This window comes from Canis aureus, chromosome 2 (genome assembly GCF_053574225.1).
Source record: "Canis aureus isolate CA01 chromosome 2, VMU_Caureus_v.1.0, whole genome shotgun sequence".
Lineage (NCBI taxonomy): Eukaryota > Metazoa > Chordata > Mammalia > Carnivora > Canidae > Canis > Canis aureus.
In genome coordinates this window covers 86286345-86300491 of record NC_135612.1, presented here as the reverse complement: position 1 = coordinate 86300491, position 14147 = coordinate 86286345, and the positions used below count along the sequence as shown (strand labels likewise).

At 49.2% G+C, this 14147-nt stretch overlaps 1 protein-coding gene across 2 annotated transcripts in view; it reads right to left on the bottom strand.

The window, feature by feature from the left end:
• CCDC149 (coiled-coil domain containing 149) overlaps positions 1–14147 on the bottom strand; it is a 103060-nt gene that overhangs the window by 3334 nt on the left and 85579 nt on the right. For both annotated transcript variants that reach the window (XM_077880865.1, XM_077880875.1), the window contains one exon: positions 10389–10505. In XM_077880865.1, the coding sequence (XP_077736991.1) occupies positions 10389–10505 (117 nt within the window). The remainder of the gene's footprint in view (positions 1–10388; positions 10506–14147) is intronic.

Sequence of the window (14147 nt, the reverse complement as noted above, 5' to 3'; positions counted from 1 at the left end):
TCTTCAGTTTCAGTAAGTGCTATATGCAAAAGAAATGCTCAGCTCCCCACCCTTCCTGATGAAATTGTTCTGCCCAAACCTTTTCTCTAAATATCAGAAATTTTCAGGGTGCCTGGGTGGCTCAGTTGGTTAAGCCTCTGGCTTTGGCTCAGGTCACGGACCCAGGGTCCTGGGATCGAGTCCTGCACCAGACTCCTCACTCAGCAGGGAGTCTGCTTCCCCCTCTGCCTTTCCACCCTGCTCGTGATCTCTCTCTCTCTCTCAAATAAATAAATAAAATGTTTTAAAAAAATAAGAAAAAATTTCCGAGCCCGACTAGACTGGCAGGAGATGGGAGGGAACGGGGTCCCGAGAACCTGGTGTGTAGTCCCATCCTCCTCCTCACTACCCTGTGATCAGGAGAACTTGTCTGGCCTCCTTTCCTCAGACACAAAACGAGGGGCAGGACTCTCCGATGTCCCTTCCAGACCTAAGCAGCGGTGGCTCTGCAGGCCTGAGCCACACTTTGGCTGCCACCTCCCAGCACTTGGTCGTGTGCATTCAATGCCAGGCTCTGAGGTTCCCAGAGGTCAAGGTTTTCTTAGTCTTCAGACCAAACAGGGGTGAGATGCATAGAAGAGTCTCATGGGGCTGATTTCAGGGGAAGGAGTCTGGGGAACACTTCTGGGTACCCCCAATGGGACCTGACAGGCCTCGGATACACGGGGATGCTTTCAGGCTGGCAGCTGGGACTCGGGGAAGCTGAGGGAGAGCTCAGGATGGTGAGAAATCGCTGACCCGTTCTGACCATCATCTGCCTGCCTGGGACCTTTCCCCGGAGCCTCGCTGCTTCCAGGATCCATTTTCATTCCTTTCATGTAGATCTCCGCCCGCAGCCTCATTACCTACGGTTCTCTCATGTCTGTGTGTCCTTCCATGCAGTCTGTGCTATCCTGCAGTCTCTGCAGGCACCTAGGGGCCCCCCTCCCTAAAGTGAATCATGCCAGCTGACGTGGTTTAGTGCTTTTCTGTGCCAGGCTCGGTGCTCAGCATTTTACATGTTTATCTTATTCCAGAATGTAAGCAGTGGGGTGGGGGGTGGGGGGCTCACCTGACTTGTTCATAGTGCTTGGCATATTCTAAGCATTCAAGAATGTTGATAAAAAGTTCCTCACTTTCCTTTTTTGGATAACATACATAAAAGTGTGCCCATCGTTAAGTCTACCCCTCACTGAATTTGCGCACTGGGGACACACCCATGGAACCAGCAACCAGGACAAGGGGTGAAATATCACCAACCCCCTACAGCCACTTCCCAGTCTCCTCCCCTAGGTTCCTTCCCAGCTGTTCTACTGCCAAGAGTGACCACTAGCCTGCACGAGACACCAAAAGATGAGTTTTGCACGGTCCTTGGAGTCGGTGCACGAGGACCGTACTGTATATCCTGGTTCGCGTCTGTGTTGCTCTAGGTGTATGAGATTGATCTATGTTACTGTCTGCGGAGTTGGTTCATTTGAATGCACCACAGTGTTCAACAAATATTTAAGCACCGAACGAAAACAAGCGGTCCGCAAGGAAATACAAATGGAGGGCAAACATGAGAAACGACGACATCGAGCTAACTAAAGATACCAAAATTGCAAAGAGATGCAATTTTTCATCTACTGGACTGGAAAAATTAAAAGGTTTGCTAAAGCTCAGTGTTGCTGAGGATGTGGGGAAACAGGTACGATCATACATTACAGAGGAGAATACAAATGAGCAAAACGCTGGGACAGGGCATGTAGGCAGCCTCTGTCGCAATCCTAACGACGTTTACCCTTTGAATCAGCGTTTTCATGATTAGGAATCTACCTGTGGATGTTGGCCCAAATATTTCAAGATATACGTACCTAGATGCTCACTATGGCATCGTGGTTTTATTTTTGTTTTTTTAAGATTTATTTATTTATTCATTTGAGAGAGAGACAGAGAGAGAGGAGGGAGGAGCAGAGGGAGAGAATCTTCAAGCAGACTCCCCACTGAGTGCGGAGCCCAACTCAGGGCTCGATCTCACCACCCACGAGATCACGACCTGAGGCAAAACCAAGAGTCGGATGCTTAACTGACAGCGCCACCCAGGTGCCCCAGGACATTACTTTTTTTGTAGCAGAAACCTAGAGAGAATCTGAGTGCCCCTCAGATTCTGTTTATATTCGCAGAGTCGTAAAAATTTTGTTGGTGGTGTACACTAAAACTTGTAAGTTGTGTCTAGGGGGCAAGCTGAGGGTCAGGACAGAAAACAAGCGTGGACGAAGACTTTAAATTTAATTTTATATCTTTCTGTGTCATTTACATTTCACTCACTCATTCATTCATTCATTCCTTTATTTATTTATTTATTTATTTATTTATTTATTTATTTATTTATTTATTTACGTAGGCTCCACGCTGAGCACGGAGCTGAATGCAGAGCTTGAACTCAAGACCTTGAGATTAACACCTGAGCTGAGATCAAGAGTCGGATGTGTAGCCAGTTGAGCCACCCATTTGCCCCTCTGTGTCATTTATGTTTTAAACATGTGCTTGTGGGATGCCTGAGTGGCTCCGTGGTTGAGTGTCTGCCTTTAGCCCAGGGTGTGACCCCGGGGTCCTGGGATGGAGTCCTGCATCGGGGTCCCCGAAGGGAGCCTGCTTCTTGCTCTGCCTACGTCTCTGCCTCTGTCTCTCATGAATAAATAAAAATCTTTAAAAAAATAAACATGTGCTTGTATTATTAATTTAAAAAGGTAAGATATGCAACCCGCAAGATTTTATCACCAGTTACGGTCTCGGCTTTCCTTTTCCGCACTACGCTGTAGACCTACGAGCCTACATCCACGGCTTCCGTTGCCCGGCGCTGATTCACAGCTCAGATCCTTCCATCTGGGCTGCGTCCTTCCTACCAGCCAGCGCTGTCACCACATCCAACGCTCCGCTCCGTGCCCTCCTGTCTCCTCTGTAGCATGTTTCTAAGGGCTACATCCACCTCTCGAGCTTCTCTCCCTTTTGTTCCCCAAACACTGTATCCTTCTGTTTCTCCCTCAACCTAGCTCGGTAAGGATGCTGTAGTCATTTCCCGTAGCTGCTGGAACAAATTACCATGGATTCAGCAGCTTCAAAGAACACGCATTTATTCTCTTATGGTTCTGGAGGTCAGAGGTCCAAAATGGCTTTCGCTGGGCCAGCACCAAAGCCACAAGCCCTTGGAGGCTCTAGAGGGAAGATGTGTTCCCTGCCTCTTCAGCTTCTAGTGGCTGCCAGCGCTCCGTGGCTTGCAACAGCATCCCTCCAACCATCCCTGCCGCGTGGTCACACTGCCTTCTCTCTTCTGTGTCTGCCAAATCTCCGTCTGCCTCCCTCTTACAAGGAGGCGTAGGAGTCCATTTAGGATCCAGCTGGCTAATCCGGAATAATCTCTCCAGCTAATCCAGAATAATCTTCTGTCTCAAAGTAAATCAATCATGTCGGCACGTACTTTCACCCATCAAAGGCCACATTTACAGGTTTCAGGAATTAGGACCTGAGATCTTTAGGGGCCATTATTTAGCCTACTCTGGATGCCTCCTGGGTTCCAGATCTCCGTCTGGCCCCTCAGAGTGGGCCCCCCTCAGCCATGTGCCGTGCGTTTCCCTTGTCTTCATTCACTCTCACTCCCTGGCCGTCTCATGACCTCAATTCGGCCCCCAAATCTGTGTCTGTGGCTCTGACCCCTTTCTGCCGGCGATGCACCTCCGGGTTTCTGGCTGCCAACTGGATTCCCCGACCTGGATGATCTGGAAACCTCCTCCCCCTACAGCCTCCCCCAGTAGGTGTCCTGGGGCCTGCCATGCCAGGACTGGGTTCATGGCGATTTGGGCTTCACACCTTGTATTACTGTTCTCTCTTTTCCTACCCATCAACCGCCGGGTAGTACTTATGCCCCCTGGGCCATGAATCGAAAGCAACCTCTCCACCACCCAAATTTGAACGTGGAAACCCCAAACCTGAAAGTGATGGTATTAGGAGGTGTGGCCTCTGGGAGGTGATTCAGTTTAAATGTACTCATGAGGGTGAAGGCCCCATCATGGGATTAGTGCCCTTTAGAAGGGGAAGAGACACCAGAGTTCTTGTTCTCTCCCTCTGTCTCTCTCTGTCTCTCTGTCTCTCTCTCTGCCGCTGAGGACACAGCACATGGTTGTCGGCAAGTCTGGTAGAGAGGACCCTCACCAGACACTGAACCTGCCAGCAGCACCCTGATCTTGGACTTCCCAGCCTCTAGAACTGCGGGAAATAAATATCTGCTGTTCACGAGGCTCCCCTGATAGTCTCTTGTTAGAGGCGCCTCGGCTGATGAAGACACTCACGGCTTCTTGCACCTGCCTCTGCCTCTCCTTTCTCAAGGCAGACCCTCCCCGGTCACGGCTGGATTTCTAAGGCCTCTCTATATAAGTCACGAGGTGTATTTCCCCAAAATTTCAGCTGGATTTGACTTAACACCACCTCAGCCAATGGACAGGTGAGCATTCAGAAAGCAAGTGCAAACCACTCCTGATGGTTCATAAACCTACACCTTGGCGGGCGACAGCAATGTGGTGACTAGTTGTAGGATCTGTATGAATTTTTGAGGATTATTTATATCATTTAGAAAGGCTCGGCGTTCAAAAGTGTGTAAGGCTAATTACTTGCAGCCTAAAAAGTCGCTCAGATCTAAAAAGTTTGAATTAAAAGGCAGCCTATGTGACAATATTATTCTACGCGTGTTCCATTTTAACTGTGCAGATGGTGCATAAAGGTATCTGTTAGTAAGAACAGTGTGTGTTTTGAGCATCGATTTATTTAATTAAGTGACTGCATGTGGTCGTGAGGCTTTATTAACCTAATCAAGCATTTACAAGTGCTGAACCCCAGAGTTAAAAACTCTGAGAAACTCCAGAAGAAATGAAATGTTAGTGAGCTTCGATGCACTGTTAGGCCTGAAATGGGACTGAGATGAAGGGATGCAGGAAAGGGTGGTGGGAGACGGAAGTGGTGGGTGCGATGCTTGGCACACTGGAATCACAGGGGGCGGGAGGGGCGACTCAACCTTGACCACTGTCCCCACACCCCGGGCCCCACACCTCTGGTCCTTCTGGTACAAATTTGCCTCCTCCGTTCCAAAAAAAAAAGCCATTTTCTTTCTCTTTAGCCTTTTCAACGTCCACAGACAAAGCCCCAGGGACAGAAGTTTGACCAGGTCTACTGTATCCTGTCTCCCGCCTGCTGTAGTGACGGGCAGCGGCGTCTTACTGTCCCAGGAGCTCACTGACTTTGGGAACTTTCCTGTACCTGAAACTGACGCCGTTGCTCGTATTACAGTGAAACCCACGAACATACAAATGTGCAAGTGACGCGAGCCTTGATTTTTTTTTTTTTTTTTTTTTTAGAAAATAACCAGATCGGTTCAGCCAGAATAATGTACGTTCATTCCTAATGGGTTTCTTTGCTTCTCGTCTCCCCGCCCCCACTCTGATCCAAAAGGCCTGGGGAGGGACCTCGCCTAAAACTTTGCCACTGCAAGTGGGGTCCGCGAAGAGTGGTGGCACCACGGCCTGGGAGCTTGTTAGACATGTAGGATCTCAGGCCCTGCCCCACACCTCCTGGTTCAGAGCCCGCATTTTTTTATTTAATATTTTAATTTATTTATTCATGAGAGACACACAGAGAGAGGCAGAGACACAGGCAGAGAGAGAAGCAGGCTCCATGCAGGGAGCCCAATGTGGGACTCGATCCCAGGATCCTGGGGTCACACCCTGAACCAAAGGCAGATGCTCAACCACTGAGCCACCCAGGCGCCCCCAGAATCTGCACTTTAACGAGGTTCCAGGAGATCTGGGTGCACATTATAGCGTAAGAAGCATCAAGAGCTTTACGCACAAATCTATTTGTGTAGTCACTAATCTGTCTGAGCTCCTGGCCTGACATTCTAGGCCTTGAATGACTCAACCTCCGTCTACCTTTCTACTGACACCCCAACTCCTGCCCTTGTAGCCCCACACTCCCCCCAGCCCTGCCCCCTGGGCCTCTGCCTGCGTGGATGATGCCGCGGTGTCGCCTCCGTCATGCAGGCAGGTGGCTGGCTCCATCGCCACCTCCGCTCCAAAGCCCGTGGGATTCAATCTGGGCAGATGTCATCTCTACAGCACCCTAATCTCCACAAAGCCACGTCTAGACCTCCGGGGGAACCCTGTGGTACCTTTTTACTCTTTCACCCCTTTAGTTGTTACTTAGGTGTACTTGGCTTATAAAGATCACCTGGAGTACAAGACCTTACCTGTACCTTACCAGTTTTTATTTTGTATTTATTGTTATTTTTTTCCCCATCAGTTTTTAAGCTCTGTCAATGTTCTATATATAGTGGGGACTCAATAAATAGCTTATTAAATGCTCAGGCCTGCAGACATATATATGAATGCGTGAACAAACGAATGTATCAGATATAGAGATGCCACACGTACATAAATGAAAGCAGCCCTTGAACGTATGGTATTTGTTCGAGGCTGTATTTGGCTTGTGACCCGAAGAAGTTCTTACAATGGCACTTTCGGAAAAAAAAAAAAAAAAAGACTTCTAACTCACACATTTAGCTACATCCGGGGCAGCTCAGGAAAGCAGTAACATAATTTTCATACTAACAAAAGAAAATTTTTATGGTGGTTGTACAGGGGCTATGGGAAACACGAAGTCAAAATGAGCAAGTTTCCAACCAAGGAGCAAGAATGGGTAAATTACGGTCCTTTCTGCAGTTAAATTTTTCACCAACGTGAGATGAATAAACTCCTTCTAGAAATTACTCTTATGAAATTACTTCTTCCAGGACACTTAATAGTATATTCCGGTGCCCCTGAAAAATTAATTAACCTTACCTGTAACAACCTAACCCCTAAACCATTTGCGCTGTTTTTACTGTGGGTCAGGTTAATCTTCTCTACCTTAATTTACATCTAAGGAAGGGTGGTCTAAATTACACCGGGGCCTTTTTGTCGCTGGTACTTTGCCTTGTGCCATTTCTTTAGATGACATTCTGCTCATGTCCAAACTCATGAATCTTTTTTAAAATGGCAAACCTCTGAGATTACCAGGGAGAACTTTTCAACCTTTTTTGGGGGTTGGAGGGAGGGTAGCAACACTGCTGCCATCCTTAGAGGTCAAAATACAGCTGCAAAGCAGGAGGTGGACAAGGCCATAATTCTATTGTTTGGTCCTATCGGGAAATTTTTTTTTTTTCCTGAGGAAGTCTGGATTTTCAGAGCCTCGTGACCATAAAGATAGAGGGGCTAGGCTCCATCCAGGATTAGATTACGGGTCAACAGCAAGATTTATCAATCCTCTCCACCCTTTCGTTATCTGAAAGATATCTAAAAAGTACACCCAAGTCATTTTCAGGAGACAAAGAAAAGTTACTGAAAATGCCACAGCTGTTGATCTGTATAACTAGGGCCTTTGCTACTTGCTGGGGGAACAAAAATCTTCCTTTAACTCTGTGATTCTGTTAACTCTTAAGCTGCGAGAGTTCTGGTTTTCCTTCGAGAACGGACACATAGTGTTGCCATTTCCATTAAAGAAGGATTTTTGAGCTAGCTCCGCCTGGGGAAATATTATTAGAAAATCATTGTAATTATCCTGTGCTGTTTTAGCAAACAGAATTAGCGTCATTAATACTTATTAATAACAAAACACATATCAATAATGAGGAGGCAATCAACTGATATAAATGCTTTATGACACAAATAGTACAGAACAAAAAAATATTCTTCTCTAAAAGATGAAGAAAAAAGTAGCTCTTTGCAGAAAGACTGTTAGTCTCCCAAAAATGTGTCACCCTCCCACATTGGCCCAAAGGGGACATTCATCTTCTTTTGTTAACTGATCTCCGATGGGCTTTGTCCTCCCAAGTGGGAGCTTCTTTCACTTGGAATTAATCAGAGATGCGGCGGTGATGAGACCATCCCAGACGCTGACAGCCGCTACATAAATGCTTCCTTATTCCCACCCGCATTGGTGAAGGACAGGCCTGGAACAATGAGAGCTAATGATGGAACTCTGGAAGCTATCATTTTGAATCAGGCCATTACTTATGCTACCCTTGTGAAAATCAAGCCTGGCTCATGTTGCATTTCAGTTTAGCAGGCCTGGGCCCACCCAGGGGCTCCGCAAGCTCAGAGCAGACAGAGGGCTTCAGATCTCTATGTGGACATCGGGTGCTGGCACGGGATGACCATCGGCCAAGGCACGCTCCAGACTGCACGGTGGGCCGTGGTGTGTTACAGGCCAGACTTGTAAACAGCCGCGTGCTGCTGGCTGGAAAGAGCTGCCTTGCCTTCTGGCCAGTGTGAAAGCCACCCGAGTCAGGGGCACTCTCTCTAAGAATTCTCCTTGCATACGCTTGGGGATCCTCTCTGTTGAAATCCTAGACCTGTCCTATTCTTACCATTCTATGCACTATTATGAGTGATTGAGACAAGCTTCAAAACATAGCTGTGCAGATGCACGAGTGAGCCTTGCCGAGCCCAGCTCAGATTAGCAGAACTGCTCGCCTGAACCAAAGACTCCTGATAAATAATACATGGTAGCTGCTTCCAGTTCTACATGTTGGGGTGGTTTGTTACACAGTGGTAGCAACGGATTCGACTACTTAGTACAGTTTGATAAAAGCACAGTTTTTAGGTCAGAAAATCATCAGGTTAGAAAGACAGGGCAGCCCAGGTGGCAGGATTACAATGTTAAGAGGAAGACAATTGGGGGCCACTAGAGATTTCTAAGCAGGGTACAGACATGTTGGAGAGCAGTTCTCCAGAAGCTTTATCCTACAGAAGCAGAGGGAAGACGGGAATGAAGTAGGGAGAGTCTAGAAGACAGGGAAATTGGGACTGAATTCCTGTTGAGGAAAGCAAGAGGGTTAAGCCAAAGCCAGAGGTGGTAGGAATGGAGGTGTGAGAAACTCTGAAGAAAGAGTGGCCCCAGACCAGATGTGGATGGGGAAGGAAAGTTGACAGTGGTCAATGGTGACTCCAGATGTAGCTGGGTAGCTGGGGGAGTGACGAAAAAGGGAGGAAATGTGGAGAGTTGGTGACGTCATACTTGAAAAGTCCAAAGAATATTTAGGTGGTAAAGTTTGCACTTTGGGAAATAAGAGGCTGAAAGTCTGCAGATGGTACCTAGTGGGGGGGAAATATTTTGAGAATATTTTCATAGAGGTGATGGTTGCAGGCGTGACTCAGAGCAAGAGAAAATGGAGAAAAAATATAGAAATCAAGGAAAGAACCTTGGCACCTGCATGCTGGATATATTAGGTACCTACTGCTGTGCCACAAATGACTTCCAAACTTAGCAGGTGGAGACTCAGGAGCCTGGGAGCAGTTTATCCGGGTGGTTCTCACTAGTGGTCACTCACGAAATTATCATTAAAATGTTGACGAGGGCTGTTGTCATCTGAATGCTTGACCGGGGCTGGGGAATCTGCTTCCACCATATGGCTGGTGGCTAGAAGGCCTCAGTTCCAGATCACATGAACGGCATGTGCGACTGCTTGGGTATCCTCAAGACATGACAGCCAGCTTCCTTTGGAGGGAATGACCCAAGACAGAGAGAGCAAGAAAAACCCTATATATGTTTTATGACCTGGCCTACGAAGTCACATACCATTACTTATGCTGTATCCTATTAGTCACATGGATGAATCCTGATACAACGTGGAGAGAAATATACAAGGGCATGAACACCAGGAAGAGGGGATCATTTGGGGCCACACCGGAAGCTGGCAATCACACTGAGGGTAGCAAAAGATGACAAAAGAAAACTTAGAAAGATGGGAAAGATAGTTTAGCTGGGGAAACAAGATTGCCACATGGGAAGACAGCTGCGACTTGCCCTTGTGGGCTTCTCCAGCACCCTCAATGGGCCTGTGATCCCCTTCAAGACACTCTGCCTCCAGAAGGTGTGTCTGGTAGAGGAGAAGCTTTTATCTTGTTTCGACTGATTCCTACACCACACACCCTGTGCCCGGCAATGTGCCAAGATCTCCCCAAGGGTGGCTCCATCATCTCACCAGCGCAGAGGCGAGGCGACAGACAGAAGTCACTAGTCCAAATTCTCAGTGCCAACACAATGTGGGGGGTGGAGTATGAGCCTGAGCTGTTCAAGTCCGGAGCCCTTTCTCTCAACCTCTGTGCCACTGTGCTGAGGACAGAGGCCTGCATTCTTCTGCTGGAAGCCCCCAAACAAGACAAACCATGTAGGCAACAAGAGGAAATGCAAGGGATGACCTCGCGGCGCCAGAAAAGCTGCAGCAAGGGGAAGAACTGACGTCCACCGAGCCCACTTCCGTGCCAGGCCCAGGTCGGGCAGAGGCAGAGAAATCAAGGTGTACTTACCGTCCTGGGAATTTGCTTTGTTCTCAGTGGGCTGCTCGATGAACTTCAGCAGGGGGGATCTTGACCTCTGTATGGTGGGAAGACTGGGGTCACTGAACAGTATGGTGTCCTTGCTCCCTGTTGTGGAAAAGGGGGAAATGGACATATTATGTCACCAGCTGACTTGTGGTGATATTCGCCCCACACAATCGACTGGCTGTTTGCGTGAACAAGTCACTTTCTTTAATCATAGGTAATGCTGTGGAAGGGAGGTGGCCAGCAGGTTCCTTCTGTAGTGTGAGGACCAGGCAGTGAGGTCCAGGGCCAGTCTGGGGGTCCTGAGAGTCTGCTCAGGACGTGGCCTCCCACGAATGCCATCATTACGGGGCAGCCTGTTAGGCTGGCTCAAAACTGAGTGGCTTTGATCTGGGTGAGATGACAACAGGCCTAACCACAGCAGAGTGTTTCAGAATATGGGTTTTGGGGCCACTCTATGGGGTTTGTGTTCTGGACTCCATCGCCTGCTAGTGGGCTGACCTCCTGCAAGCCACCTGGCCTCAGAGTCCTCATCTGTAAAATGGGCAGCGCCCACCTCGTTGGGCGGTGGTGATGAAGTGAACTGATCCAGGGAAAGCATTTAAGCACTTCGTTAGTGCTCAATACACATATTTTGAAATTATTCTGTTACAGTGTAGACAGCACTGCCATATACACTACCTTCAGTTTAATCCACTGTGGTCATTTAGACTGAGTACTGACTCTGTCATAAGGCAGGTGGTATCAGGTTTCCCCACATTGTTAGAACATAGAGTCCCGTTCCAGCCAAACCCTTTTATCTGTATGAAGCTTGCAAGTGGACAGAGGGGTTGAGGGAAAGACTGTTATGCCTCTACTCTTGGGGCCATGGCAAGTTCTGGAAGCCAGGAGCAGGGAAGCATGGCTTTGAAACACGGGCATCGTGAATACAGACACACAGACACAAAACACGTGGACATGAAGGGATGTTGCCCAGGGGTCAGGAGAGCACAACAAGTGGATCTGATCCCAGACTTCTGTCCACAGGCCTGGTTATTCTCTTGGTGGCAACGGCAGTGCCGAAAACGAAACCCCCCTGTTCTGTGGTCCCAGTCTGTGCTTCAGCCTTAGCTGTCCAACTCTGAGCATGACCTTTTCTAAAGCCAAGACACTAAACCTCTCTGGGGCTCAGATCGGCGACCCCAAAGCTTTGTGATGTTACCCTGTTTCAGATTCAGCAGACACAGAATGGTATTTCTGTAGAGAGAATGGTATTTCTGCATCTCTACAGAACTCTACAGGGTCCTAAAGAATCCTCCTTCAGAGAACCAGGTAGACCTCGGACCATACCTCTGAGCCCTCAGTCTGCTTACAATACTGTCTTCCCATTAGGGAACTTCATTTCCAAGACTGTAGGAGAGAGTTTGGCATACAGTAGGTGCTTAATAAATAGCCGGTGAACATCTGAATAAATAGGTGATGGATTTTTGGGACTCCTGATGTCGTGGTGGGCAAAGGTGCTTTTTTTAAGCAGAAAGAGCCCTCTGATTTCTGCCGAGTGTCATCCCAGAAGAGAAGTCTGGTGGGAGCCAATCCTGAAGCTCTCCACTGGCACAGCTACTATCTTACATAGAAAAAAACCCCGAAATCTTTAAGGACGCAGTCTGGAGAAGTGTCCCAAAGAGAACTAGATCTACAGGCTGGGATATTGCTAAGAGGCTCTCAGGAAGAAATACACGCCATCAGGTCTCCAGGTCTCCCTTCGTACTGCAAGGACCAGCTGGGAACACTTTCAGGGTTCCTGGGACCCCGCAGCAGATGTCTCAGGGTGGACTTCTTTCCTTTCCCTCCATCAAGGCAACTGCTGCTGTCCCCAAGTCAGGGAAGATTCCATTTCTTGAGGCACCTTTCCCTAGCAGATAGGCTGTTCCTGCAGGAAGAGACACATGCTGCCCCTCTGTGTCCCGGCCAGCCCTCCGAGTCCGCTCTGCCCTGGTGGCCCAGGAATCAGAATTACGGGCAGAGCCGGGAGCCGGCCTCAGCCGAGTGCGAAGGTGGCCCTACGGGAGGCCCTCAGCCCTTCCTGTCATGAGGGGTTCTCCAGGGTGCCAGGCCTCCGTGGGCCTCTCCAGTCGCAGAGCATCATCCGTGGCACAAGTGCTCCGCCGAAACGCAGGACCAGCACCAGCCTCTCCAAGAGGGAGCGACAAGCAGAAGGGGAGCGAAGCCACTCCGTGGCCCATCACAGTGGGGGGCGGGCAGGGAGAGGATAAGCACTTCCCGGAATTCCTGCCTGGAGAGATCATGTCCTAACCCGAAGGTAAAATGGTAAGATTTGATCCTTCTTGCAAGCGCTGAAAGGATCTGCAGGCCTCCCCAGAAGCCTGCCCCGCTGTTGCTCAGTCTGGCTTCCATCTATGCTGAGGGACATGAGCTCCAACCCGATAATGTGCCGTCTCACTGTTTCATTGTGGTGCCTGGGCCTGGACGAGGAGGGGTGGGGCGAGGTGGCCCACACGGAGTCAAGCCGCAGCCCCTCCACTTGCTGGCGCCTGAGTGCCTGGAAGCCCTCCTGGCTCCCTGTAACACAGCATCCCTCCTCCCCTCCTCCCCTCCTCCCAAATGTACCAAGCACTTTCAAAATTGCACATTTTCCTCCTCAGGCTGATGCTTAGAGTGGAGAAGAGAGAATTAAAATGAAAAACTCGAAGAGCCAGGCTCTGCTCTTGCCAGGTATTTTTTTTTTTCCTGGCTTTGAGGGTTTCTTTTTGGAGCAGGAGCACATCCAGGAAACCTCCCGTCAGAGCCCCCAAGCACCACCCTCCCTACAGAGGCTAGCAAAGGGCTGGGGAAACTGAGGCTGGGGGGAGGGGTGTCATTCCCTCCTAGGGGACCAGGTCGGTTGCCCCCCCACCCAGCACCCTGATTTCTCACAGGAGCCCATGCCTTCCCACCTCCTGGGAACCGATTAAGCAGTCTGGATTATGCTCTGCTGTCCAGATGACTTCTCCACGCGGGCTGGGACACTTGTCAAACTTGCCTGTTTCCCAGCAAGATCACAAATTCTCCCCAACCCTATCGAACAATGTGGAGAACCACGTATTTGTTGGCTGAGACTGAAAAGGGAGGGAGAAGAGATCCAAAGAATAGTCCTTGCACACTTGAAGTCCAGCAGCAGTTCTGTCTCGGAGGAAGGCCGACTTCACCGCTGCCCCTCGGAGTCTCAGGGGAGACTCTTCTGGCTTCTGAATCCGTCTTCTCCAGTCCATCTTTCTTTGGAAACCAGTCCCCAACTGACCTCACCGCCCCCCCCTCCCATTCCTCTCTTCTCTGAACTGCGGTTCCCAGCACAGGTGGAAACACCTGAGTCCAATACCAGCCCCTGCAGCCTTCGGTACCCTCTCATTTCCCAAGCCTTGGTTCTTTTTCATCTGAAATGAGAGGGTTAGACTAGATCAGGGAAGGGGAAATGTTTGCTCTCACGTGTCAACTCTAGCCAGGAGGTGGCTTCCTGGAAAACCAGTGGGGACGTCTGTTCTGAGGGCCACATGTGTAAGCAGCATGCAAGGGCCGTGTGATTGATTAGCGATGCCTGCCACTGGCGCGGCAATGGGTGTTCCATAATATACACCAAGTGCTGGCCGTCCTGGAACTCTTGGCTCTCCACATCCTTCCAGGTCTGACATTCGATGACTTCACATTCTTCACTCACACACCAATGCCTTCATCACTCGGCACTTAATTATGCATCACTTTCTGCTTTCT